The following is a 27,614-nucleotide window of genomic DNA, read 5'->3' on the forward strand; positions in this document are numbered from 1 at the left end:
TGTTTTTCATGTCTCTAGATGTCCCAGATCCTTCCAACAGCCCTCAGAGTGAGGGGGCTGTCAGATGCGCTATTTCAAAGAGAGGGCCCCTAAATATCGAAGAGGGACACTGGCCTGCCCATGACCACATAGCAAGGTGGGAATCAAGCCCAAGTCTCAGAACTCTCCTTCCTTCCTTCCTTCCTTTCTTCCTTCTTGTCTTTCATCAAGCCCAAGTCTCAGAACTCTTCTCTTTCCTTTCCTTCCTTTCCTTTCCTTCCTTCCCTTCCTTTCTTTTCTTCTCTTTTCTCTTTTCTTTCTTGCTTTTTCTTTCTTTCTTTCCTCTCCTCTCCTTCCTTCCTTTCTTTCTTTCTCTCTCTCTCTCTCTCTCTTTCTCTCTTTCCTTCCTTCTTTTTTTGAGTCAGAGTCTCGCTCTGTCACCCAGGCTGGAGTACAGTGGCATGATCTTGGCCCACTGCAGATTCTGCCTCCTGGGTTCAAGCAATTCTCCTGCCTCAGCCTTCTGAGTAGCTGGGATTACAGGCACCCACCACCATGCCTGTTCATTTTTTTTGTATTTATAGTAGAGATGGGGTTTTGCCCTGTTGGCCAGGCTGGTCTCGAACTCCTGACCTCGGCTTCCCAAAGTGCTGGGATTACAGGGGTGAGCCACCATGCCCAGCCTCAAAACGCTGATTTCTAATACACTATAAGTGGACACTGCACTCTCAGGACTTGTATCTCCGGACTGGAGGAGCCTTTAGACAGGACAGTCATGGGGTAGGGGAGGGATGAGGATTTCAGCTGATGCCCAAGGAAGAATCAAGAGGTACTTACAGCACTGGTTGCTGGGGACAGGCAGAGGCTTGTCTTGCTCATCTTGGAACGAATACTGAAGGGGTGGAGGAAGGAGAAAGGGCTTCTCTCAGAGGGGCCAAAGGCCAGGGGACCAGGATAGTCCTCTGATCTATCCCATCCCGACTTCCCTCTACCTCCCAAATTCTCTCCCTCTCTATGAGAAGGATACAGGGAGTAAGAGAGAAAAGGAGAGAAAGACACACACACACACGAGAGAGAGAGAGAGAGAAGAGAGAGAGAGAGAGAGAGAGAAAGACAGAGACAGAGACAGAAAAAGTAAGAAACAGAGATAGAAAAAAGACTAGGGGCCAGGTGCAGTGACTCACACCTGTAATCCCAGCACTTTGGGAGGCCGAGGCGGGCAGATCACGAGGTCAAGAGATCGAGACCATCCTAGCTAAACGGTGAAACCCCGTCTCTACTAAAAATACAAAAATTAGCCAGGTATGGTGGCGCATGCCTGTAGTCCCAGCTACCCGGGAGGCCGAGGCAGGAGAATCAATTGAACCCGGGAGGTGGAGGTTGCAGTGAGCCAAGATCGTGCCACTGCACTCCAGCCTGGTGACACAGCGAGACTCCGTCTCAAAAAAGAAAAAAAAAAAAAAAAAAGATGGGAACAGTAGACATTGGGGACTCCAGAAAGGAGGAAGGAGGGAGCAGGACAAGGGTGAAAAAACTACCAGTTAGGTACTGTGTTTACAATTTGAGTAATGCCATGGAATTCCAGACCTTAGCATCATGCAATATATTCGTGTAACAAACCTGCACATGTATCCGCCAAATGAAAAATAAAATTTTTTATTTTATTATTATTATCAATATTATTATTTTGAGACAGAGCCTTGCTCTGTTGCCCAGGCTGGAGTGCAGCAGCGTGATCTCGGCTCACTGCAACCTCTGCCTCCCAGATTCAAGTGATTCTCCCACCTCAGCCTCCCAAGGAGCTGGAATGACAGGCGCCCGCCACCATGCCTAGCTAATTTTTTGTATTTTTAGTAGAGACGGGGTTTCACCATGTTGGCCAGGCTGGTCTCGAACTCCTGGCCTCAAATAATCTGCCCGCCACAGCCTCCCAAATTGCTGGGATTACAGGTGTGAGCCACTAAGCCTGGCTAATTTTTTTTTTTTTTTTTTTTTTTTTTTAGTAGAGACGGGGTTTCACTGTGTTGACCAGGCTGGTCTTGAACTCCTGACCTCAGGTGATCTGCCCACCTTCGCCTCTCAAAGTGCTGGGATTCCAGGTGTGAGCTGCTGCGCCTGGCCTCTGTGTGTTTCTTGACCCCATCATTGTCTAGAGACTGGACCACATGGGTCATGGATGCAGTCAGGTTACAAAGAGTTAGAAACAGAGATGCAGGGAAAGACAAGCTCAGAGAGAAACAGCATCTGTAAGTAAAATCATGGGGAGACAGAGACAGAAATGAGGAAGAAACAGGCCCCTCCCACCCCAACACTCACTTCATCCTGGTCCCGCATAGCATTGAGCTGCTCCAGCTTCTTGGCCCAGTAGCGAGCCTCCTCTTCAGGAATGTCTGCAAGCAGAGCCCTGTCTGTGAGCCTGGAAGACCCTCCCTGCCGCTCAGCCTCCATCCTCCAGGCCTACTGAGCTCCACCCGGGCCCTGGCTTCTGGGGTCTTTGGCAAAGCCTCAGAAGTAGGGGTGGGCTGGTCTGCGGTCTCAGGAGGGTGGATGGAGATGAAGGGGAGGTACCGTGGTGCCTCTGACGCCCCTCTTCCCAGAGCTGAATGGAGAATAGTTGGAGGATGACAGGAGATGGTTCCTAGCCTTTACGAGGGTGGGGAAGCCATTGTTTTTATTTAATTTTTTAATTTTTAAATTGTTTTTTGAGACGGAGTCTCACTCTGTTGCCCAGGCTGGAGTGAAGTGGTACAATCTCAGTTCACTGCAACCTCCACCTCCTGGGTTCAAGCGATTCTCCTGCCTCAGCCTCCCGTGTAGCTGGGATTACAGGTGTGCACCACCATGCCCAGTTAATTTTTTTGTATTTTGAGTAGAGACAGGGTTTCTCCATGTTGGCCAGGCTGCTCTCAAACTCCTGACATCAGGTGATCCATCTGCCTCGGCCTCTCAAAGTGCTGGGATTATAGGCATGAGCCACCACGCCCAGCCCATTGTTTTTATTTTTATTTTTTTAGAGACAGGGTCTCGCTCTGTCACCCAGGCTGGAGTGCAGTGGCACAATCACAACTCACTGAAGCCTCAAACTTCTGGGCTTGAGCCATCCTCTTGCCTCAGCCTCCCAAATAGTTGGGACTACAGAAACCCAGCACCATGCCTGTTGAATTTTTAACTTTTTCATAGAGATGGGATCTCACTAGATGGCCCAGGCTGGTCTCAAACTCCTGGCCTCAAATGATCCTCCCCCCTTGGCCTCCCAAAGTGCTGGGATTACAGACATGAGAAGCTATGCCTGGCCAGCCATGGGTTCTTAGAATGAGGTGGAGAGACTCAAGGTGCTTCCAGGAAAGGAAGAGGGGACTATCTGTTCTCAGCCTCTGTCTACATGTCTCTCTCTGTCTCTCTTTGTCTCTCTGTCTCTGTCTGTCTCTCCTCCTATCCCCAGTTCACTGTTGCAGTCTCAGGCATCACCAAGGAACAGCCAGGATAGCTCAACCCTGAACGCCCTCGGTCGTGAAGCACTTGCAGCTCACTGGGAAGCTACGGGGCCCAGGTCATGGCCCGCACCCAGCAGGTTCACATCCCTGTTCTCTGCAACCCAAGAAACTCTCTCTCCTCCGGGGCGAAGGACCCTCATTCTCAGCCTGAAGGGTCAGCTAGACCTACCCAGGCCTGTTCACTCTCCTGGAATAGCTGAGTGAGTCCACAACTGGGGCTGGGGCTGGGTGAAGGTCCCGGGCCCCTGTACTCACCTAAGGGTAGCTCAAAGCGCGTGTCCAGGAGGATGCGGTGGAAGGTGGGGTCCTTGGTGCCACAGATCTCACTGTCTGCCATGATGACCTGGGAGTCCAGCGTCAGCCACTCTCCAGGGCCCTCCTGGGGGTTGGGGGAGGAGGTGTGTGGGTCAGGAATCTGCTGGTCACTAGTCCCCAGGGCCCCTACTCTCGCATGAGACATCCCCCTCACCCCTACCCCAAAACCAAAGTCATGTCTCCTCTCTCTTTCCTTCCGTCCTTCCTTCCTTCCCTCCCTCCCTCCCTGCTTCCTTCCTTCCTTTCTTTCTTTCCCTTCCTCCCTTTCTTCCTTTATTCCTTTCTTTTCCTTCCTTCCTTTCTCTCTCTTTTTTCTTTTCTTTTTTTTTTTTTTTTTTTGAGATGGAGTCTCGCTCTGTCGCCCAGGCTGGAGTGCAGTGGCGCGATCTCGGCTCACTGCAAGCTCTGCCTCCCGGGTTCACGCCATTCTCCTGCCTCAGCTTCCCGAGTAGCTGGGACTACAGGCACCTGCCACCATGCCTGGCTGATTTTTTGTATTTTTAGTAGAGACGGGGTTTCACCGTGTTAGCCAGGATGGTCTCAATCTCCTGACCTCGTGATCCACCCATCTCGGCCTCCCAAAGTGCTGGGATTACAGGCATGAGCCACCATGCCCGGCCTAATTTAATTTTTTTGAGACAGAGTCTCACTCTATCACCCAGGCTGGAGTGCAGTGGCGTGATCTCAGCTCACTGCAACCTCCGCTTCCCAGGCTCAAGTGATTCTCCTAACTCAGCCTCCTGAGCTGCTGGGATTACAGGTACGTGCCAGCACACCTGGCTAATTTTTTGTATTTTTGAGTAGAGACGGGGTTTCACCATGTTGCCCAGGCTGGTCTGCTGAGCTTAGGCAATCCACCTGCCTCAGCCTCCCAAAGTGCTGGGATTACAGGTGTGAGCCACCATGCCCGGCCAAGGCTTCCTTTTAGACTCACTTACCTAGATTGTTGCAACCATTTCGTCCCTCTGCATTCATTCATTCAAAAACAAACACTCACTGGCCAGGTGCGGTGACTGACACCTGTAATCCCAGCACTTTGCGAGGCCAAGGTGGGCGGATCACTTGAGGTCAGGAGTTCAAGACCAGCCTGGCCAACATGGCGAAACCCCATCTCTACTAAAAATGCAAAAATTAGTTGGGTGTGGTGGCAGGCCTCTGTAATCCCAGCTACTCAGGAGGTTGAGGCAGGAGAATCACTTAAGCCAGGGAGGCAGAGGTTGCAGTGAGCCAAGATTGTGCCATTGCACTCCAGCCTGGGTGACAGAGCGAGACTCCATCTCACAGTAAAATAAAATAAAATAAAATAAAATAAAATAAAATAAAATAAAATAACAAAAATGAACAAACAAAAAACAGTCCCCAGTCCCTCCTCTATGCCTGGTTCATACTGGGTGATGCCAGGGTCCCCAAGAGGCCCAGCCATCATCACCCTGGCTCCTGAGAGCCCATAGCCCTGGGAGACAGGGCTGGACACAGGCACCCCCAGCCCCATGAGGTCATAGCCCAGAGGGAGGAAGGAGGGCTAAAGGATCTAGAGAGAAGTCAGAGAGGGCTTCCTGGAGGTGGGCACATGGGAATTTAGAAGGTGATGGAAAGGAGGACACTTGAAGCTCAGGGAACACACTATGCAAAGGTTCAGAGGGTGGAATCTGGGAGGGGTAGAGGTTAGAGTGTGGGGGGAGATGAGGCTAGTGGGCAGGTGCCATCTGAAGGGCCTCCCAAGGCAGATGGACAGGGGAGGACAGATCAGAGCTCCAGCTAATAAGGCCTTCCTGGGGTCAGCATGGAGAGGTTGAGACTTGAGGTTAGGAGGCCAGGGATTGGGCTGTGGGGACAGATGAATAGACATGACCATGGCCTGGCATGGTGGCTCGCACCTGTAATACCAGCACTTTGGGAGGCTGAGGTGGGTGGACTGCTTGAGCCCAGGAGTTCGAAACCAGCCTGGGCAACATGGCAAAACCCTGTCTCTATTAAAAATACAAAAAAAATAAGGGGGGCCTGGTGGCATGCACCTGCAGTCCCAGCTACTCAGGAGGCTGAGGTGGGAGGATCACTTGAGCCTGGGAAGTCGAGGCTGCAGTGGGCCATGATCATGCCAATGCACTCCAGCCTGGGCAACAGAGTGAGACCCTGTCTCAAAAATAAATAATTAAATAAAAAATAGACATCACTACTACCTGCTGACAATGATGCACAGGCTGAGGGGCCAGGGTTGTTACCTAGCACCGTCTTATGAGTTGGTGTAAGCTTCCTGCTGCTGCCCATCTGGGACACAAAATGCTAATTGCCTATATTATCCCTTTTCTCCTTCCAAGGTAATACATTTTTAGCTGTGCCTAGGGTAGCACAGTGCAGGACTACATTTTCCAGCCTAGGACTACATTTCCCAGAATCCCTTGCAGCAAGGTGTTGGCCACATGTCTAAGGTCTGGCCAATGAGATGTGCATGAACCACCCCCCTCCCCCACCACCAGCACCTTTCCGTGGTTGGAATGAAGATGCAATGGTGAGCCTAAAGCAGCCATTTGGGGCCACAAGGTGGAAGCCACATGGAGAGAGAGGCAGAGCAAGATGGAAGGTGTATAGGCCCTAGTGACTTTGGAAGGTTCGTGGCAATCCCGAGTGTCTACATTGATGTTGTCAGGGGATAGGAGATAAATGCCCATCTTGTTTAGTTCACTGGTCTCTGGGCTTCTGCAAGGCACTCCTCCTTCTTCACCCTCAGGCCACCCGCCACTCACCTCATTGGACTGGCGGATGGTCCTCAGTGGGATCCACACAGTGCCCACCATTGTGTCCCAGATGAGACCCTTATTCCACACCTCCACCGTCAGTCCCAAATCCAGACGGTTAATCTCACTGCAGAAAAAGGAGAGGGGGCGTCGAGGGAGCAGGAGGGAGGAAACGGGGGCCCAGAGAGTTTAGTTGATTCGCCTGAGAACACACAGCATACTGCAATTCAAACCTAGGCCTGGGAGTGTCCTAGGTGGTAGGGTAACATGGTGGTTCTCATTTTATAGAGGGGAAACTGAGGCCAGTGGGGGAAGTTAAGAGCTCGGGGTATCACAAAAGAACCAGGATTCAAAGCCGGGAAGGATGGTGTGGGGACAGATGTTACACATCGCCTGCACCTTCATCTTTCTGAGCCCTTCCTTGGGCCCTCCAACCCTGACCATGCTGGGTAAGTGAGGAAGAGGCTCAAATACCCTCCATAGCTCCCTTTACCTACAGGATAAGGACATTCGGGTCACCTCTGTCCTTCCCAGTGTCATCTCCATCTAATGATGTGAGGACACGATCCCACCTCAAAGCACTTTCCCTGCAGGCCTCGCCCTAGACATATGTGAATTTGGGGGAGCAGGAAACTTGGTGAAATGTGAGATTCACTGAATTTACAGTTTACCAAAGATTTATCTTAAGGAATATATTTTTAAAATATGGCCGACCACGGTGGCTCACGCCTGTAATCCCAGCACTTTGGGAGGCCGAGACAGGCGGATCACCTGAGGTTGGGAATTTAAGACCAGCCTGACCAACATGGAGAAACCCCATCTCCACTAAAAATATAAACTTAGCCGGGCGTGGTGGTGCATGTCTGTAATCCCAGCTACTCGGGAGGCTGAGGCAGGAGAATTGCTTGAACCCAGGAGGCGGAGGTTGTGGTGAGCCGAGATCACACCATTGCACTCCAGCCTGGGCAACAAAAGCAAAACTCAGTCTCAAAAAAAAAAAAAGTATATATATATATCTGATATATATATCTGTTGGCTGGGAGTGGTGGCTCCCGGCTCATGCCTATAATCCCAGCACTTTGGGAGGCCGAGGCAGGTGGATCACCTGAGGTTAAAAGTTCAAGACCAGCCTGGCCAACATGGTGAAACCCGGTCTTTACTAAATACACAAAAATTAGCCGGGCATGATGGCACGCACATGTAGTCCCAGCTACTCGGGAGGCTAAGGCAGGAGAATAGCTTGAACCCAGGAGGCAGAGGTTGCAGTGAGCCGAGATTGCGCCACTACACTCCAGCCTGGGCCACAGAGTGAGGCTCTGTCTCAAAACAAAAAAAAAAAGAAAAGGAAAAAAAATCCATTGGCCAGGCACGGTGGCTCACATCTATAATCCCAGCACCTTGGGAGGCTGAGGTGGGCGGATCACCTGAGTCCAGGAGTTTGAGACTAGCCTGGCCACCATAGTGAAACACCATCTCTACTTAAAACACAAAAATTAGCCGGGTGTGGTGGCACACGCTTGTAATCCCAGCTAGTTGGGAGGCTGAGGCAGGAGGATCACTTGAACCTGGGAGGTGGAGGTTGAAGTGAGCCGAGATACGCCACTGTACTCCAGCCTGGGCAACAGAGTGAGGCTCTGCCTCAAAACAAGCAAACAAACAAACAAAATTGGTGGCAAGGCCTGGGAAGGCATGATGCCCTGAAATTGTAGCTTGGAGGTAGTGGTCAGGGAGGGCTTCACTGAGGAGGTGACACAAGCTGAGACCTGAAGGAGAAGAGCCAGCTGGGGACAGGAGAGCAAGTACAAGGGCCCTGGGGCAAGAACAAGCTGGGAAGTGTTGGAGAAAGGGGCAGAGGTGGGTGTGGCTGGGGCAGGTGAAGGAGATAGAGCGAGAACCTGGTGGGAATCACGGGGAAGGCTGTGGGTTTTATTGTGAGGTCGATGAGCCACGGACAAGTTTGGAACATGGGAGCGACAGGATGTGATTTGCAGTTTTAAAAATATCCCCCTGGCTGCCTGGAGGAGAACAGATTGTAGGAGGTGGATGGCACAGGAGGCCAGGGCGGAGGCTGGCGGGCAGCAGGGACTTGGCTGGTGGCCGCGGAGACCAAGGGAAGTGATTGGATTGGGGATGTGTTTTGGAGGTGAAGGTGATAAGGTGGACAGGGGAAGAGGGAGGACAGAGGGGAGTCACCCGGGATTCCCCAGTGTCCAGCTCTGCCCTGAGGGGCCAGCGAGGTGCTGGGCTATGCCAGAGAGTGAGGTCATGCCAGACGCTGCAGACTCACAACATGAAATCCTGCTCCCAGCTGGGCTGGCTGCCCCGCACCGCGATGGTCGTGCTCTTGACATTCTGCACTTTCAGGGTCACATACGTGTTGAATTTCTCTGTGGCAGTGAGAGTAGGGGTCAGCGCTGGGGCTCAGGGACTCTCCAATGCCCCTTCCCAAGCTCTAGACCATCTGCTGTGATCCCCTCAGGAATTTCTGGGCCACTCACCCCCTAACCCACAACCCCACCCTCAGGGCACAAGGGAGGGGCCTCAGTGTGGGGAGACGTGGAATTTTGGGATACTTCATCCAGCTGCTTCGAAATGACCATGCCATTGGTTTTCAGCTAAAAAGACTGAGGTCCCAGAAAAGGGGAACAAAATTGACTGTAAGAAACCCCCTTTGCAGGCTGGGTGCAATGGCTCGCGCCTATAATCCCAGCACTTTGGGAGGTCAAGGGGGGAGGATTGCTTGAGCCCAGCAGTTCAAGACCAGCCTGGGCAACTTGGCAAAACCCTATCTCTACTAAAAAATACAAAAAAAAAATTAGCTATGTGCAGTGGTGCACGCCTGTGGTCCCAGCTACTTGGAAGGCTGAGGTGGGAGGATTGCTTGAGCCCGGGAGGTTGAGGCTGTAGTAAGACATGATTGCACCACGGCACTCCAGCCTCAAAAAATAAAAATTTTAAATAAAAATTAAAAAAAAAAAAGGCAGGGCACGGTAGCTCACGCCTGTAATCCCAGCACTTTGGGAGGCCGAGGCGGGCGGATCATTTAAGGTCAGAAGTTTGAGACCAGCCTGGCCAACATGGCGAAACCCCATCTCTACTAAAAATTAAAAAATTAGCCGGGCGTGGTAGAGGGCGCCTGTAATCCCAGCTACTTGGGAGGCTGAGGCAGGAGAATCGCTTGAACCCAGAGGCAGAGGTTGCAGTGAGCCGAGATCACGCCACTGCACTCCAGCCTGGGCAACAGAAGGAGACTCTGTCTCAAAAAAAAAAAAAAAGAAGAAGAAGAAAAGAAAGAAACTCCTTTCTCCTCTCTGAGCCTCATTTTTCCCACCTGTAGCCCCATCTAAGAGTCCCCATTCTACCTCTTAGGACCCTGGGAAGAGCCACTGGCTCAGGGCAAGCCCCACCCCTTACAGACTCTCCAAGGATGGCTGGGGAGACCCGGGGAACCCCATACAAACTGCAGGGACCCCAGGCCAATGGCTGCCCCTCCCCCTATTTAATCTTCTGACCCCTCTCCTGATGCTCAGAAGACATAAAGCCCAACTCTAAGTCTGGGCTGGGACCCCCTCCCAGTCTCTCCAAGAGACAGACAGACAGACAGACAACACGGGACAGGACAGCAAGAGAAGCCACTTACCTTGGGCACCATCAAACTTGGCTTTTTTGACTGTGGAGAGAGACAGAGATAGGGAAGGGAGATGGGGAGAGATGTGGGGAGGAGGAGGCAGAGATACGGAGAGATTCAGAGACACACCAAGATGGAGACATAAGGAGAGAGACACAGAGGAGAGACAGGCAAAGATAAAAAGCAAAATAGACAGATGTTAAAAAAGATAAAGATAGAAGCAATGTCAGAGACAGAGACAAGGGGAGGAGGAGAGGTAGGAAAGAGGAGGCAGGGATGAGAGGGAGAGAGAGAAGCCATCAGACAGATGAGCACAGGCAACCCTAGAATGGAAGGAAATTTGGACCCTGAGAGCATTCCCTGCCCCTCCCTCTCCCTCCATCCCCTGTCCCCATCAAACTCCCCAAGCTCCCAACTAGCTGTGCCTTTACCCACAATTGAACAAGATTAGAAAGAAAGAGCTGGGCAGATGGTGGGAGAGGCCTCCTACAGGAAGCCCTCCAGGATTGCCCCAGAAGAAGAGGGGAAGTTGAGGAGGTGGAGAAGAAGAAGGCGAGGATAAAGACAATCTCTGATGACTCCACCAGCCCCGACAGGTCAGCAAGACCTCTCCCTTGATTGTCCAGCTCAGTCTGCAATGTCAAATGCTCCCAGGGTTTGGTGAAGCCTCAAAGAAGGCTGGGTGAGTTGGGACAAAGCAACCCAGAGAGCTGGCTCTCAAAATGCATGTGGAGGGCGAGGCACGGTGGCTCACACCTATAACCCCAGCACTTTAGGTGGCTGAAGCAGGTGGATCACCTGAGGTCAGGAGTTCGAGAGCAGCCTGGCCAACATGGTGAATCCTTGTCTCTACTGAAAATACAAAAATTTGCCAGGTGTGGTGGCAGGCGCCTATGGTCTCAGCTACTCGGGAGGCTGAGGTAGGAGAATCACTTGAACCCAGGAGGCAGAGGTTGCAGTGAGCCAAGATCATGCCACTGCACTCCAGCCTGGGCAGCAGAGTGAGATTCTTGTCTCAACAACAACCAAAAGTAATGTACAGGGAGACCCTTGGGTCCTGGATGGAGGGTTGACAGAGATTGTCCAGCCCCACTTGCTTGTGGGAGGTGTAACCTGAATATATGTCAGGCACCCCACTGAGGTCCAGTCTTCTCACATTTCACATAATCTCACAGCCCCAAGAGATTCAAAGCCATGTCGCCCCCCTCCTGGCTCTTCTCAACAGGTATTCAGTTTCCATTGCCAACACCTCTCACACCTTGCTTTTGTCTCCCACATCTTTTTCCTCCATTAATTCTCTACTCCCACCCCCAATCTTCTCCCACACTGAGCTCTTCCCTCCCTTTCCTTTCTTTCTTTTCTTTTCTTTTTTTTTTTTTTAGGGACGGAGTCTTGCTCTATTGCCCAGGCTGGAGTGCAGTGGTGCCATCTCAGCTCACTGCAACTTCTACCTCCCAGGTTCAAGCAATTCTCCTGCCTCAGCTTCCCAAGTAGCTGGGACTACAGGCGTGCACCACCATGCCCAGCTAATTTTTGTATTTTTTAGTAGAGACAGGGTTTCACTATATGTCGGCCAGGCTGGTCTCAAACTCCTGATCTCAGGTGATCCGTCCGCCTTGGCCTCCCAAGGTGCTGGGATGACAGGCGTGAGCTGCCACACCGGCCCCTTTTCTTTCCTCCCTCTTTTCTTCTCCCCTTTTCCTTTTCAAATTAGTGTCTTTGTTTGTGTAGGCAATGCATGCACATGTTGTAAAATCCAAAACAACCAAAAGATGAGGCACTGAGAATAAAGCTCTTTCCATCCCAGCCCTTCATCTCCCTCCCAAATGCAATCAACGTTGGCAGTTCCTTGTTCCACTGGAGATGGTCCATGCGTCGGCAACCATACCCACGTTCGTTTTGCTTGACTTCCAAGACAAATGGTAGCATTTGACACCCACTGTTCTAATCCTTCATGTTTTTTCAGTATGTCTTGAAGAGCGTGTACTAGCGAGTTGAAGGATAAATTCCTAGAAACAGAATTGTGTTTCTATGGGCAGATGTCACAGCCTCCCATCCCGGGTTTGTATCTCTGTCCTCATCGCTTGAATTTCTGTCTCACAAAAGGCACCTGAGTGGAGCCAGTGAAGAGAGAATTCCCGTGAAGAGCGGGGGAAGTGCGATGGCCCTAAACACATGTCAGTAAAGACTGTCTGTTCCTGGCCAGGAGCGGTGGCTCATGCCTGTAATCCCAGCACGTTGGGAGGCCGAGGCAGGTGGATCACTTGACGTCAGGAGTTCGAGACCAGCCTGAACAACATGGGGAAACCTCGTCTCTCCTAAAATAACAAAAATTAGCCGGGTGTGGTGGCACGCACCTGTAATCCCAGCTACTCGGGAGGCTGAGGCAGGAGAATCCCTTTAACCTGGAAGGCAGAGGTTGCAGTGAGCTGAGATTGTGCCACTGCACTGCAGCCCTTGGGTGGGCCTTGAGAGAAGTGAGTGCTGGTTTGAGCCAGGTTCAGATTCCAGAGCTGTGTGACCCTGGGCAAGTGAACCCCTCTCTCTGGGCCTTCATCTCTGCTTCCATCTCTGTCTTTTTTTTTTCTAGGTCTGGTTTTTTCTCTCACATCCTCAGCCCCACCCAGCCCCCAGGGAGCGCACCCACCCAGCACCTCACCCCTGGGACTGAAAGAGGCTCAGGAACACTCAGGAATGTGCCCAGCAGGAGCTTTGGGCCTGGCTCCTGGAGGAGGTCCAGGCTGCAGGCGTGCGGACTCTCTGTGAAGGGGGTGGGCAGGGGAAGGGGCAAGAGGTAGAATGTGATGGGATCGGGGGTGGAGGGGATGCTGACAGAGGCTGAGAAAGGCACCCACAGCTGGAGGGACTCATACAGGGAGAGGAAGGGAGAGGATAGAGGAAGAAATGATGGGCATGAAAGCAAGAGAGGAGAGTCTGGACAGATGGAGAGAAACAGAGAGACACAAGGAGACAGCGAGAGTACCAGGCATAGAGGCACATGCCTGTAATCCCAGCTACTAGGAAGGCTAAGACAGGAGGATCCCTTGAGCCCAGGAGTTCAAGACCAGCCTGGCCAATGTAGTAAGATCCCATGTCTAAAAATAATAATTTAAAAGGGAGAGAGAGGCCGGGCGCGGTAGCCCACATCTGTAATCCCAGCACTTTGAGGCCGAGGCAGGTGGATCACATGAGGTCAGGAGTTCGAGACCAGCCTGGGCAACATGGTAAAACCCTGTCTCTATTAAAAATACAAAATTTAGCCGGGCATGATGGTGCACGCCTGTAGTCCCAGCTACTCGGGAGGCTGAGGCAGGAGAATCGCTTGAACCCAGGAGGCGGAGGTTGCAGTGAGCCAAGATCGCGCCATTGCACTCCAGCCTGGGCGACAGAGCAAGACTCTGTCTCAAAAAATATATAATAATAATAATAATAAAAGAGAGGGGGGGAAATATTTCCACTAGGGAGGGCAGGCAGGTGGAGGAGACACTGGGGAGAGGAGAGGCAGTTGGGGGAGAAAAGTAGGGATGCATATGGGGGTGGGAAAGTGACAGGCTCTGGGGGGTGATACAAGGGGCTCACTGGGGTCTAGCCTGGGCTGGGCTCACTTGAAGCTCCTCCAACTGTGCCCCGTTTTATAAACCATGGATTTAGGCTCAGCGGGGAGCCCAGTAGCTCCTTGATCTGTTCTCTCTCTCTCTCTTTCCCAATCCCTGTCTCTCATCTCCCTCCTCCCTGTTCTATTTCTCTCCACTCTGGGCGTCTTCTTTTGGTCTCTGTTCTCTCCTTCTCTCTCTCACTGTCTCTGCCCTTCTTGTGCCCCTCCCTTGGTCAGTCCGGCTCCTCTTCCCTAAGCCTCAGCTCCTTCCTGCAGCCTCTCTTGGCTAGAGGGGAATGGTCTCCGTTGGGGTCCTCAGGCAGTGGGGGACCGGCTGGAGGGCTGTACCCTCTGATAGCTGAAGCCAGGCTCCTGCCCTTAGCTCCCTGCCGAGGTCCAGGTTGACGACATCCATGATTTTTCATCACTGGGGCTCCCAGTGGGAGAGGGGTCTCAGAGGGAAAAGGGGACAGGAAAGGGGGCCGAGAGTGGCGAGGGGGTTCTCAGGAGGGAAGGGTGTTCGCGGTGAGGGAGGGGATTCGGGAAGGGGGATGGGCGCAGAGGGGAGGGTGGTCTCGGGGGAGAGGCTTGGAGGAGGAAGGGGGCTCAGAGAAGGAACCCAGTCTCTCTCCCTGTCTTCCCCGGTCAGTAAATGGTCCCTGAGTCACCGTCTTCGTCGTCACATCCCGCCACCTCCCCGCCTGCGCCGGGTTGCTGTATCAGGGTCAGCGGGGCGGAAGCGCCACCCTTCCCCAGCGCGCTTCGGGTCACACGCATGAGGCTATTTATAGCGTGGGCGCGCGGAGGGCGTGGGAGGCGAGCCGGCGGGCAGGGGGGCGGGGATGAGGGGGGTGCCCACTGCTGTCCCCAGCGACGAGCGGGTGAAGACACCGCGTCATGCGGCCTCAAAGGTCTTTGGGGCCCCCCAGCAGCGCTGACTGATGAATGTAGTGGCCGTACCCGGGGAGGCTGAGGCAGGAGTTCAGGCTGCGGGACACCCCTGCAGCCTGGCTTCGCGCCTCCGTTTCTGCATCTGGAAAATGGGGAGACGGAGTGGCTGATCTCCCTTCCCTCTCCTTTCTCCTCCTCTTCTTCTCTCACCCCTTCTGCAGAATGATTATAGTGTCATTTATACTATTATTATTATTACTGATATCTTTACTGTTTTTATTATTTGGTTGTGTTCTAAAGGTGTCCCTGGCCTGGATTCTAGGATTTGAATACCCTGGATTCTTTTCTTTTTCTTTCTTTTCTCTTCTTCTTCTTCTTTTTTTTTTTCTTTTCTTTTCTTTTCCTTTTTTTGACAGGGTCTCTCTCTGTTGCCCAGGCTCCAGGCTGGAGGGCAGTGGTGTGATCATGGCTCACTGCAGCCTCGATCTCCCAGGTTCAAGCGATCCTCCCCACTCAGCCTCTCGAGTAGCTGAGACTGCAGGTGCGCATCACCATGCTTGGCTATTCTTTTTTTTTTTTTTTTTTTGTAGAGATGGGGTCTTGCTATGTTGCTATGGCTGGCTTCAAGGCTCAAGCGATCCCCTCGGCCTCCCAAAGTGTTGGAATTACAGGCGTGAACCACATGGCTGACTGACCCTGGATTCTAATTAGGGGGGACTGCAGTCTTGGGGCACTGGCTCCCTGACCTGCCACGTGGGATGGGGTGGGGAGACAGGAGGTGGAGATCCAGCCGTCTAGGGCTTCTGAAAGCCCACCCGCCCCAGGATTAGCTTGGGGGAAGGGAGGAAGCATAGAGAATCCAGAAATAGATTATAGGAGATTTGATCGTTTTGTGTGTGATGTTGGTGGAGGGCATTTCAGCGGGAGATGGATGGGCTTTAGGATAAAAGACCTCAGCTGTGCTGGTTTCGCATCTGGGAGACACTAAATGAGGACCCTTATCCTCCGTTGACACAAATAGACCAGAGCCAGACTGAGCCTTCAGTGTAAAAAACACCAAGAACTTGGAGTTCCAGAGAGCTTCGGGAATAAGGGATTTGTGTGTGTGTTGTTTACCATGAACCACTTAGAAGTAGGCCTAGCCTATAGTAGGTGCTCATTAAATAGTAATTCACGGAAGGAATGACGTCACCTCCTCCATTAATCCTGGGAGGTTGAGCTAAGAGCTGTCCCCCAGAGGCGCGGGCAGGCGCTGTCCACGGTGCTGAATGCTCGGTCCCACCCGTGTACCCTCAACGAACTAGGCTCCCTCCTGCGAGTGGCCCTGGGGGACCCCTCTTGGAGCGCTCCTCGGGCCCCAGAATGCAGTGGACTCTCAGAAATGTCCTGCACTCAGAACCGCCTTCCAGAAAGCTTTTAGTCTCCATTAATAAAAACATCATCATTCATTTTTTTTTTTTTTTTTTTGACGGAGTCTCACTCTGTAGTCCAAGCTGGAGTGCAGTGGCGCGACCTCGGCTCACTGCAACCTCCGCCTTCGGGGCTTAAGCGATTCTCGTGCCTCAGCCCCCTGAGTAGCTGGGACTACAGGCGCGCCACCATACCCAGCTAATTTTTTTGTATTTTAGTAAAGACAGGGTTTCACCATGTTGCCCAGGGTGGTCTTGAACTCCTGAGCTCAGGAGATCTGCCCGCCTAGGCCTCCCAAAGTGCTGGGATTACAGGCGTGAGCCACCGCAGCCGGCCTATCATTGATTTTTCATGTCTTTTGCTCACGATTATTGGGCCTTCCCGTAGGCCAGGAGTCATGCCAAGGGCTCTGCAAGCCTCATTAGAGAGTTCTGGCAAACGTAGATGGTGGATGCTACTCCTGTGCCCATTCCACAGATGAGCACACCAAGGAATGCAGAGGATGTGAGACTTGCCAGGAAGTGGTGGACTTAGCAATTCACACTCAGGCCTGCTGGACCCAGGATGCCCTTATTGGCACCTTGCAGAAGAGGTCCATTGTATGTGGAAGAAAAGTGAGGCCAGGTTAGGGAAAGGGTTAGGCTGCAGCCCTGAAGATGCAACTCTGGAGGGCATCCCATGAGGACGGTAGGAGCTAAGACCTAGATGCAGCTCCTCCTAGCTGGAGGGTATCAGGGACTGAGTAGTCAGGAACGGAGGGATGTGTGAAGGCTTCTTAGGCAAGGAGCAGGGGAATAGCCCCGAAGAATGGAGAGATTGTGACATGTCTGTTTACTAGATGCATGAGAGAAGAAAGCAATCCTGGCTGGGCACAGTGGCTCATGCCTGTAATCCCAGCACTTTGGGAGGCCAAAGCAGGTAGATCACTTGGCGGTCAGGAGTTTGAGGCCAGCCTGGCTAGCATGGTGAAACCCCATCTCCACTAAAAATACAAAAAATTAGCTGGGCATGATGGTGTGCATCTGTAATCTCAGCTACTCAGGAGGCTGAGGCAGGAGAATTGCTTGAACCTGGGAGGAGGAGGTTACAGGGAACTGAAATTGTGCCACTGCACTCCAGCTTGGGCAACAGAGCCAGATCTGTCTCCAATAAATAAATAAATAGAAAGAAGAAGGCAATCCCAGGGCAGATCGTCACTCCACAGAAGGGACTTGGCTGTCTCCGAGGTCCTGGGGTCTGAGAGAAGGCTCAAACTTCTCCTGCCAACCCCAGTAGGCTCTGGAGTCAGTCAGCTCCACCTCTGGCTCTGTTACACCAGGCAAGTTGTTAAAGCTCCCTGAGCCTCAGTTTTCCTCATCTGTACAATGGGGCTACTGTGAGAGTTAAAGAGGGCATGGGCATAAAAATCCTTAACATCGTGCCTATGAAATGCTGGGCTGGGCACGGTGGCTCGAGCCTGTAATCTCAGTACATTGGGAGGCCGAGGCAAGAGGATCACTTGAAGTCAGGAGTTCGAGACCAGCCTGGCCACTAGAGATGTATTTGTATTTTTAGTAGAGATGAGAAACCCCATCTCTACTAAAAATACAAAAACTAGCTAGGTGTGGTAGCACGTGCCTGTAACCCCAGCTACTCGGGAGGCTGAGGCAGGAGAATCGCTTGAACTTGGAAGGTGGAGGTTTCAGTGAACCGAGATCACACCACTACACTCCAGTCTGGGTGACAGAGTGAGACCGTGTCTCAAAAAACAAACAAACAAACAAAAAAGCTGGATAAATGGGGTTTGTTGTTGATATTATTGTCAGTTGTGAAGCAAACCCACCCTCACCTAAATTCACTGATTTGTTCATGTCATTTATTCATAAAATGTTTATAGAGCCTTTAAAACATCAGTTGGGCGTGGTGGCTCACACCTGTAATCCTAGCACTTTGGGAGGCTGAGGAGGGTGAATCACTTGAGCCCAGGAGTTCAAGACCAGCCTGGGCAGCAGGGCAAAACCCTGCTTCTGCAAAAAATTAAAAAGAAAAGTCAGCCGGGTGTGGTGGTGCATGCCTATAGTCCCAGCTACTTGGGAGGATGAGGCAGGAGGATCACTTGAGCCCTGGAGGTCAAGGCTGCAGCAAGCTGAGATCATGCCACTGCACTACAGCCTGAGTAACAGGCTTTCAGTGAGACTCTGTCTCAAAACAAAACAAAACATCAAGTGGCCTGTGCAAAATGCTGTGAGGCACATAGGAAGATCTGGAACTAACCCTTCACACCACCATGCTTTTGCTTATGCTGTTCCCTCCACCCAGAGCACCATCTCCCTCCTGCTCATCTCCCCCTCATCACATCTTCTGAGACTCAAGTAAATGGTGGTGGTGGAATCAGGGTAGGCTTCCCAGAGGAAGAGAGCCCTGGATACCCCACTCCTCAGCTCCCTTAGCCCTCCCTCATCTCTTTCATTCTAACCCCATGGGAGGTGCAGGAGTGATGGCTAGGAATAGGGCTGGGTCCCAGAGCCAGGAACAGTGCCTGGTATACAGTAGGTGCTCAATTAATGCTTGTTGCATAAATAAAATAAGTGACTTCATGAAGGAACCAGGTGGCATTTACCATTCACAGCCTCAGGATCCTGCCAAGACCTAGTGAGTGGATTAAGATGTTGGGAAGCAGCGGGGCACCACATGAATAAATAAATGAAGGGGGCAGAGATAAGGCCCATACACCATACAGGGTGGTCTGCTATGTGTTGGTGCTGGGTGTATACACAAGAGCTTGCATTTGCCTGTACTTGCTTGGGTATTTGCAGCAGTAGTTGGCTCATCTTACCAGGGCAGGCAGGTGCCTGCCTCTACATGGATATGAGTGTGCGTGTGTGCAGAGTGTGTGCACCATTTAAGTGCAGGTGGGAGTCTGCACATGTGTGTCTAGGAGTGGGGTGTCACTACATCAGAGACACACTGGTGTGTGTGAGCTTGTGGGTGATATGTTAGGTGGAAAACACACATATTGATGTTTGCATGTGTACATGGATGCAGTTCTGTGGCAGCTGTATTTGTTTATCTGCATACATGTATGCACTTGTGTGCAATGAAATACTCAAATGTGTATTTACTTGTATGCATCATCATCCACTTGTTGAAAGGGGCTGCTTTGAATGTCCAGGCAAGTGTTGTCATGTGCATACACACATGGCTTTGACATGTGCTTATATGAATATATATGTGCTTCATGGGGTTGGGGACCTTAACAGATATGTATGGGTACATGTCTGAGTGTTAGGACATGAGTGAATCTTTTTTTTTTGAGACAGAGTCTCACTCTGTTGCCCAGGCTGGAGTACAGTGGCAGGATCTCAGCTCACTGCAACCTCCACCTCCCCTATTCAAGTGATTCTCCTTCCTCAGCCTCCCGAGTAGCTGAGACTACAGGTGCGCGCCACCACACCTGGCTAATTTTTTGTATTTTTTAGCAGTGACAGAGTTTCACCATGTTGGCCAGGCTGGTCTTGAACTCCTGACCTCAAGTGATCTGCCCACCTTGGCTTCCCAAAGTCAAAGTGATGAGATTACAGGCCTGAGCCACTGCGCTCGGCTGGACATGGGTGGATCTTTATGTGACATGTATATTGTGAACATTCATCAGACACGTGGATACATCTATATGCGTGCTGGCAGACACACACACTCACACGTGTGTTGCTGGGACTATATCTGTAGCGGCAGACTGTGTCCTATATACACGTGTATGCTTGTGTTCACACAGGCATTTGAGTACACACGTGTGCCTATGGAATGTGCCTTCCCAGGCACATGGTCTGCGTAGAGCCTTCATACATCCTAAGCATTTGTGTCCACACAGGAACAAGTCTGGGTATGAATGTGTGTAGGGATTGGCAAACGCCTGTGGGTCCCCGGTGGAGGGGAGGGGGGGCAGGTATTTCCTCAGCTGAGCTCAGGCAACACGGCAACCCATCTCAGCCTAGCTTCACTCCTGCCAAGCCCACCCCAACATCTCTCGTGCTCAGCCATCCCAGCCCCTCCCCTCTCTGGGCACCATCCCACCTCTCCCTGGGAGACTGGCCTCACCCAGCACTTCTCCCTCTCCCCACCCCTCCCTGCCTCCTACTCCTCCTCACTCCAACCTCACACCTCCCTTTACACCTGAGGGCCTTACCTCCCACCCCTGTCAACCTCTTCCCCAGCCTTGCCCCTCCCAGCGATTCCTCTCCACTCAGCCGGGCCCCTCCCTGTAAAGTCCACAGAATCCAGCACAGTCCTCCCCCAACGTCTCTGTTTCTGGAAGCCTCATCCCTCTTGCCTCCTGCTGCCCCCCCTTAATGCCACCCCCGCAGCCGAGCCTCCTGTTTGCGTCAGAGTTAAGGGTGAGATCCCCGCCCCCCCCACTCCACTAGGCAAACCTTCCAGAGAAGCCCAACTTGGAGGATGTGAGGCGGGGTGGGGCGGGATGCTGGGGGGAGAAGAGAGAGGATAGAGGAGTCAGCCAAGAACACCCACGTCGGAACCTCCTCCAGTGCCACCTTTAAGAGCCCGGCTACTTAGAGCTGGGGGAGAGGTCAGTAGGGGGTCTGGACATTCAAGTTCTCCTCCCATTCCGTCCTCAGGCCTAGGCGGTGGGGGTCGCCTAGGGGTCTCCTTCACTTCCCTACTCCCCTAACTCCATAGGCCTGGAGGCTAGGGGATGGAGGAGTTGACCTTTGACTCTAGGGACCCTTCTTCTACCACCCCCAGCCCCGTCCAGCAGAAACGAGCTTAGAGAAAGTAGGCCCCTGTCCCTTTAAGAACACCCGCGTCCACGCCGGCCCAGCCCGGCCTGATTTGCACTCGGAAGCTGCCGCGGCGGGGAGCGGGCGGGCGGGGCAGGGTTTGTGAATGAATCGGCCGAGGGGGAGGGGAGGGAGGAGGAGGGGCGGCGGGGGCGGTTCCCGGCTCCCCGGCCTGCCCACCCTGTGTCCAGGCAGCAGGAGTTCAGCACACGCACGCTTCCTGTCGCCCGAGGTCTCCCGAAGCCTGCCGTCTCAGGCTTGGCAGACACACCCCTTCCCCCACCCCAGCCTTCTTGAAATGGGTGGGAGTGACGGGGGGACCCCAGTCCTTAAGAACCAGGGGTTCAGAGCTCTGTAGGCGTGGAACGGCGGTCCACCTCCACCCCTGCCGCCCAAGGTCTCCCAGAGTTTGATTTCTCAAACGGGAGTGCCCAGAACGCCTGGGTTCGGTTGGGCTGGATTCCCCACGACCCCAGAGCCATAAAGGTGTGGGGTGGGGGGTCATGCCCCTCCCACGTCTCCCTCCCTCCTCCAACCCCAACGCAGAGCGTGGGCCTGGGCGTGGGCCTCTGTGCAGATGGCGTTCTGGCCCCAAAATAGCTCCCCCCCCACCTCACGTCTCCCTCCCTCCCTCTCTCCAGTGCAAAGTGGGTGAGGTGAGGATGGGCCAGGAGGGGGACCAGGAGACATTGCTCTTCCAAGAAGTAGGCTCCCTGCCGAGAAGGCCCTGAAACGTGTTTGGGAGAACCGGAGGGGGCAGGGAGCGGGAAGACCTTCTGGACATTCCTCCAACCCCCTCACTCGGGAGGCCAAAGAGTTAACTGGAAAAGCGCCCCCAGACCTCCAGTCACAGCCCTCTCTGGACGCTGGGAGGGGTCTCCTGTCTCCACACTCCCCCCACTCCAGTCCTCTTTACACCCAGGGCTGGGAGAGTCCTAGAACTCGTGGATGCCCTGATGGCCAAGCCCCTCTACCTATATCTTACATCCCCACGGCTTGGAGAACCCTCCCACCGCACTCTCCTTCGAATTTCCAGCCGGGTCCGCGTCCATGAGGACCCGTAACCCAGCCCACAACACCAGACCCCTTCCAAGCACCCCTGCAGGCTTCAATCAAACTACCGAGCCCAGACTCTTCCTCACTGACCCTCTAAAAACCCGGTCTACACAGACGCCCCAGTCTAGATCGTTTCCGGGTAGAACCCCGGATACCCGTCCACGTCCACACGGGCCTCCGCGTTCAGCCGCGTCCACACGACCCCTCCAGCAGCGGCCACCAGGACCCCCGAGAGCCCTGCCGCGTCTACACGGATCACCCCCTCCGGGGCCCAGCTGCGTCGACAAGGGCTACCCCTCTCAAAAGTCCAGCCGCCTGGACTCGGGTCACCCCCCCAGGAACCCCCTGGGAGCCGCATCCACGCGGACCCCGACCCCAGCCCGCGTCCACACGGGTCCCCCGACCCCCAGCCTCGCCTCCTACCTCCAACGCAAAGCAGAGACATGTCTCCGGGCTCGCAGGCGGGCCGGAGGCGGCCGGGCCGGCTCTGTCGGGTCGGGCTCAGCGGCCGCTGGGCTGGGGCATCTCCCGGCTGCAGCCCGCGCTTGGCTCACGCCGGGGCCCGGCCGCCACCGGCCATCTTGGTTCAGCACCGGGGGCGCGGACAGCGCCTGACGTGGCGCTGATGCGGGGCGGGCAGGCGGAGCCCAGGGACGCCTGATGGGGCGGGGGCGCTGCGGGCTGGGGGGGCGTTAAAGGGCCTGGCTCCGGGAAGGGCCACACCTCCTCGTTGCAGGGGGACAAGGGGCGACGGCGGCCCCCAAGCAGGTTTCCTCCTGTGCAGACCCTCACCTGCACTGAAATGGTGCACGTGCCCCCGCCACCCATGCATGGACATTCCTGCCCTGGTAACCTGGGCAAACGCCTCCCTGCAATACTCAAGCAAGTACAGGCAAATGCAAGCTCTTGTGTGTACGCCCGGCACCAGCACCGGGCAGATGGTCCTGTTCTCTGAGTATCTCTCTTCCTCTGTCTCTACGTCTCTGTCTCTCTAACTCTACTGCCTGGTCTCTTTCTCTCCCTGGGTCTCTGTTCCTCTGACTCTGTCCACTGCTCTCTCAGTCATGTGTCTCTTAGCCTCTCTCTGTAAAGTCTTTTTGCAGCTCTACTGCATCCTGTCTAGGTCTCTCTCTATGTCTCTAAGCCATCCAGCCCATGGGTCCTTGCCCACACTCTGAACTCCTTTTCATCCATCAATGTCTTGTCTGAATATCCTCTCCTCCAGGAAGGCTTCCCTGACTGCCCCAAGCTGAGCCTTTGTTTCTCCTCTCTGGACTCCCACAGCCCCTATCCCTTCCTCTGATTGGGCCCTGATCCGAACGAAACTCTGCCACTCCTCCCCACTTTAATTTTTTTAGATGGAGTCTCCCTCTGCAGCCCAGGCTGGAATGCAGTGATGCAATCTTGGCTCACTGCAACCTCTGCCTCCTGGGATCAAGAGATTCTCCTGCCTCAGCCTCCCCGAGTAGCTGGGACTACAGGCGCATGCCACCATGCCCAGCTCTTTTTTTTTTTTTTTTTTTTTTTTTAGTAGAGACGAGGTTTCACCATGTTGGCCAGCCTGGTCTTGAACACTTGACCTCAGGGGATCTGCCCATCTCGGCCTCCCAAAGTGCTGGGATTCAGACCTGAGCCACTGCGCCTGGCCCCCTCCCCGCATATCAAACTCGGCAGCTCCATGTGGGCCCCTTGCCCTGCAACCTGCTCGCTGTATCACTGGCACCTAAACTAGCATGAAAGGCTGAGCCCCACAGGGTCTCCTGCCCCCAGCCCACATGAAAGAGCTTCATAAATGCAGAATGTGCATGGAGTTGAGTGAGGCCATTGTTCAAAACCAAACTCTGTCTCTCATCACAAGCATGGCCTTGGGCAGGTCTTGTGACCTCCTCGTGTCTCAGTTTCCACACCTATAGAATGAATATGATAACAAGTCCTGCCTCACAAGGTTGCTGGAGGTATTACATGAGTTAACATGTGAAACCAGTTGTAATTTTTTTTTTTTGGAGGTGGAGTCTCAATCTGTGGCCCAGGCTGGAGTGCAGTGGCACCATCTCAGCTCACTGCAACCTCAACCTCCAAGTGATCCTCCTGCCTCAGCCTCCTGAGTAGCTGGGATTACAGGCGCTCGCCACCACATCCGGCTAATTTTTTTGTATTTTTTGTAGAGACGGGGTTTCGCCATGTTGGCCAGGCTGGTCTCAAACTCCTGACCTCAAGTGATCCACCCACCGTGGCCTCCCAAAATGCTGGGATTACACGAATGAGCCACTGCGCCTGGCCCCAGTTGTAATCTTAATGCCTAATAGTAACCATGTTTGTATCTGTCACTGCTTTAAATTTTTTAAAAAATCAGCACAGCTAATTTTTGTATTTTTTGTAGAGACAGAGTTTCACCATGTCGCACAGGCTGTCTCAAACTCCTGGGCTCAAGTGATCCTCCCGTCTCAGCCTCCCAAAATGTTGGGATTACAGGCTCATGAGCCACCATGCCCGGTCTTAAATTTTTATTAAACATCAATGAGTAGATGTTTTATTAAACACTGATAATCAATAAAACATTGATGTTTTATTAAACATCAATGAGTAGATAAACTATGAGGAGCAGGCTTGGATAAAAAAAATTACCATCGACCGGGCTCGGTGGCTCACGCCTATAATACCAGCACTTTGGGAGGCTGAGGCGGGGTGATCACAAGGTCAGGAGATCGAGACCATCCTGGCTAACACGGTGAAACCCGTCTCTACTAAAAATACAAAAAATTAGCCAGGCGTGGTGGCGGGCGCCTGTAGTCCAAGCTACTTGGGAGGCTGAGGCAGGAGAATGGCATGAACACGGGAGGCAGAGCTTGCAGTGAGTGGAGATCATGCTACTGCACTCCAGCCTGGGTGACAGAGCGAGACTCCATCTCAAATTAAAAAAAAAAAAAAAAGAGAGAGAGAGAAAGAAAGAAAGAGAAAAAGAAAAGAATAGAAAAGAAGGGAGGGAGGGAGGAATGAAGGAAGGGAAAGAGAGAGAGAGGGAGAGAGGGAAAAAGGGAGACAGGGAAAGAGAGAGAGGGAAAGAGAAAGAGAGACAGAAAGAGAGACAGAAAGAGAAAAAAGAGAAAGAAAGAAAAGAAAGAAAGAGAGAAAGGAAAGGAAAGAAACAAAGAAAAAGGAGGGAGGGAGGGAAGGAAGGGAGGGAGGGAGGAAGGAAGGAAGGAAGGGGAAAGAAAGGAAAGAAATCATTTTCTGTCCCAGCGTCATAAAGATCTTCCCATACGTATTCTACATTTTTTGAGTCTTGTCATTTGCAATCATGTCTTGACTTCTCTTGGAACTGATTTCTGAGTGTGGAGTAAGATAAAGTCCAATCGCATATTTTGTCCATGGGGATGATCTATTGTCCCAATACCCTGTAATGAAACTCACAAAGCAAGTTTTCATGCATGTGTGGATTTAACAGCAAGCATAGAGCAACCAGAAGTCAAGCAGTGCTGCTGGATGTCTGCCCACCTGGAAGTCTGGTCTAGGATCTCTCTTCTGTCCCAGAGGCTGATCTATTCCTGGTAGAAGCTTTGTGCTAATCGTTTACATCTGCCAACACCAGTCACTCATCTTGCTCTGCTTCACAAGCATCTGACTTATTCTTTGCTTTCTTCTCAGCTTTTTGGGTTGCATGGAGAAACTCAGTTGGGACTTAGATTGGAATTGCATTGAATCTATAAACCAAATCAGGAGAATGAGCATCTTTTGTGATAGAATCTTTCAAAGTGAACATACAGTGAATAATTCCATTTATCTATCTTACAGCAAAGCTTATAACTTTGGGATTTTTTTCTAGATGCTTTGAGTATTTGGTGCTGTGGATAAGTGGCCTATTTATTTGGGGGACAGGGTCTGACTCTGTCACCCTTTCTGGAGTGCAGTGGTGCAATCATACCTCATTATAGCCCCAACCTCCCTGGCTCAAGTGATCCTCTTGCCTCAGCCACCCCAGTAGCTGGGACTACAGGTGTATGTCACCATTCTTGACTAATTTTTTATTTTTTGTAGATATGGGGTCTCCCTATGTTGCCCAGGCTGGTCTTGAACCCCTGGGCTCAAGCGATCCTCTTGCCTCATCTCCCAAAGTGCTGGGATTACAGTCGTAAGCCACTGTGACCAGCATCTATCAAGCTTTCTCAACTTTTTGTAAACCCAATAATTAGATGTGCACATTCTTTGGGGGTTTATTGCGTATGAGGATGTTATCTGCAAATAAAGACACTCTTTTTTTTTTCTTTTTCCTTTTTTTTTTTTTTTTTTTTTTGAGGCAGGGTCTCGCTCTGTCACCCAGGCTGGAGTACAGTGGTGCGATCTTGGCTCACTGCAACCTCTGCCTCCCACATAGCTGGGATTACCCTCCCCAGGCTCAGGTGATCCTCCCACCTTAGCCTCCTGAGTAGCCAGGACTACAGGTACACACCACCATGCCCAGCTAATTTTTTTTTTTTGAGATGGAGTCTCACTCTGTCCCCCAGGCTGGAGTGCAATGGCGCAATCTCGGCTCATTGCAACCTACACCTCCCTGGTTCAAGCAATTCCCCTGCCTCAGCCTCCCGAGTAGCCGGGATTAGAGAAGGGACAAGAGTGAGTCCAGGTCAGGCAAGCCACCACGCCCAGCTATTTTCTGTATTTTTAGTAGAGATGGGGTTTCGTCATATTGGCCAGGCTGGTCTCGAACTCCTGGCCTCAAGGTCTCGAACGCCTTGGCCTCCCAAAGTGCTGAGATTACAGGCGTGAGCCACCGTGCCAGGCCTAAAGACACCCTTAATTCCTCCTTTCCACTCCTCAGAACTTTCATTTCTTGTTTTCTTTAGTAAAATGCCCAGCACCATGTTAACAGGCATTCCTGCCTTGTTCCAATTCTGAAAGAGAATGTTTCAACGTTCATCATTGATCATTTGGATCCAATTAATTTTTAAGCCCTGGTGCCTCATTTCATTCCCACCAACAGCATAGCTCGGCTGATTCGAAAGGTATTGATTTGAGCTGTCTCCTCCTCCCTCCAATTAATTATGCCATGCTGCTTCTGTCTTCTCTTGCCCTCTCTTCTCTGTGGCCCCCTCTTTTTTTTTTTAGACACAGTTTTGCTCTTGTCATCCAGGCTGGAGTGCAGTGGCATCATCTCAGCCTGCAACCTCCGCCTCCCAGGTTCAAGCGATTTTCCTGCCTTAGCCTCCCAAGTAGCTGGGATTACAGGCATGAGCCACCACACCTGGCTAATTTTGTATTTTTAGTAGAGACGGGGTTTCACCATCTTGGCCAGGCTGGTCTCGAACTCCTGACCTTACGTGATCCACCTGCCTCGGCCTCCCAAAGTGCTGAGATTACAGGCGTGAGCCTCCACACCCGGCCGGCCCCCTCTTTTATTTATTTATTTATTTACTTATTTTTGAGACAGTCTTTGTCACCCAGACTGAAGTGCAGTGACAAGATCTCGGCTCACTGCAACCTCCATGTGGCCCCCTCTTAACTTCATTCCCCTCCAGGTGCATCTGCATTTGGAGCCTTTGCAAACCCTGTGTGACTCTCTGTGTCTTTCCATCTCTCTTCTCTTGGCTTCCAATTTCATGCTTTCTCTCCACCACCCTAGGAAACCCACAAAGAAAAATAATTGAAAGAGAAGTGATGGGAGATAATGTACAGGCTGGTGAAAAGTACAACCCCCCCACCTGCAGAGTGAGGCTACCACTGCCAGCAAATGCAGACACATCA

General features: G+C 52.4%; 1 protein-coding gene across 4 annotated transcripts in view; it reads right to left on the minus strand.

Annotated features, from left to right (window-relative positions):
* The window catches only part of UNC13A (unc-13 homolog A), an 86,857-nt gene extending 64,366 nt beyond the window's left edge, over positions 1-22,491 (minus strand). For 3 of the 4 annotated variants that reach the window (XM_055103783.2, XM_034945495.3, XM_055103782.2), the window contains exons 1-7: positions 22,299-22,490; positions 10,164-10,193; positions 8,811-8,910; positions 6,533-6,650; positions 3,729-3,852; positions 2,296-2,369; positions 817-871 (exon numbers count right to left, since the gene is read on the minus strand). In XM_055103783.2, the coding sequence (XP_054959758.2) occupies positions 817-871; positions 2,296-2,369; positions 3,729-3,852; positions 6,533-6,650; positions 8,811-8,910; positions 10,164-10,193; positions 22,299-22,320 (523 nt within the window). In that variant the 5' untranslated portion in view covers positions 22,321-22,490. Of the gene's footprint in view, positions 1-816; positions 872-2,295; positions 2,370-3,728; positions 3,853-6,532; positions 6,651-8,810; positions 8,911-10,163; positions 10,194-22,298 lie in introns of all 4 variants that reach the window. The other variant, XM_034945489.3, reaches the window with a different exon arrangement.
* Between the last annotated feature and the right edge of the window lie 5,123 nt (positions 22,492-27,614).

Source organism: Pan paniscus, chromosome 20 (assembly GCF_029289425.2).
Source record: "Pan paniscus chromosome 20, NHGRI_mPanPan1-v2.0_pri, whole genome shotgun sequence".
In the NCBI taxonomy this organism is placed as follows: domain Eukaryota; kingdom Metazoa; phylum Chordata; class Mammalia; order Primates; family Hominidae; genus Pan; species Pan paniscus.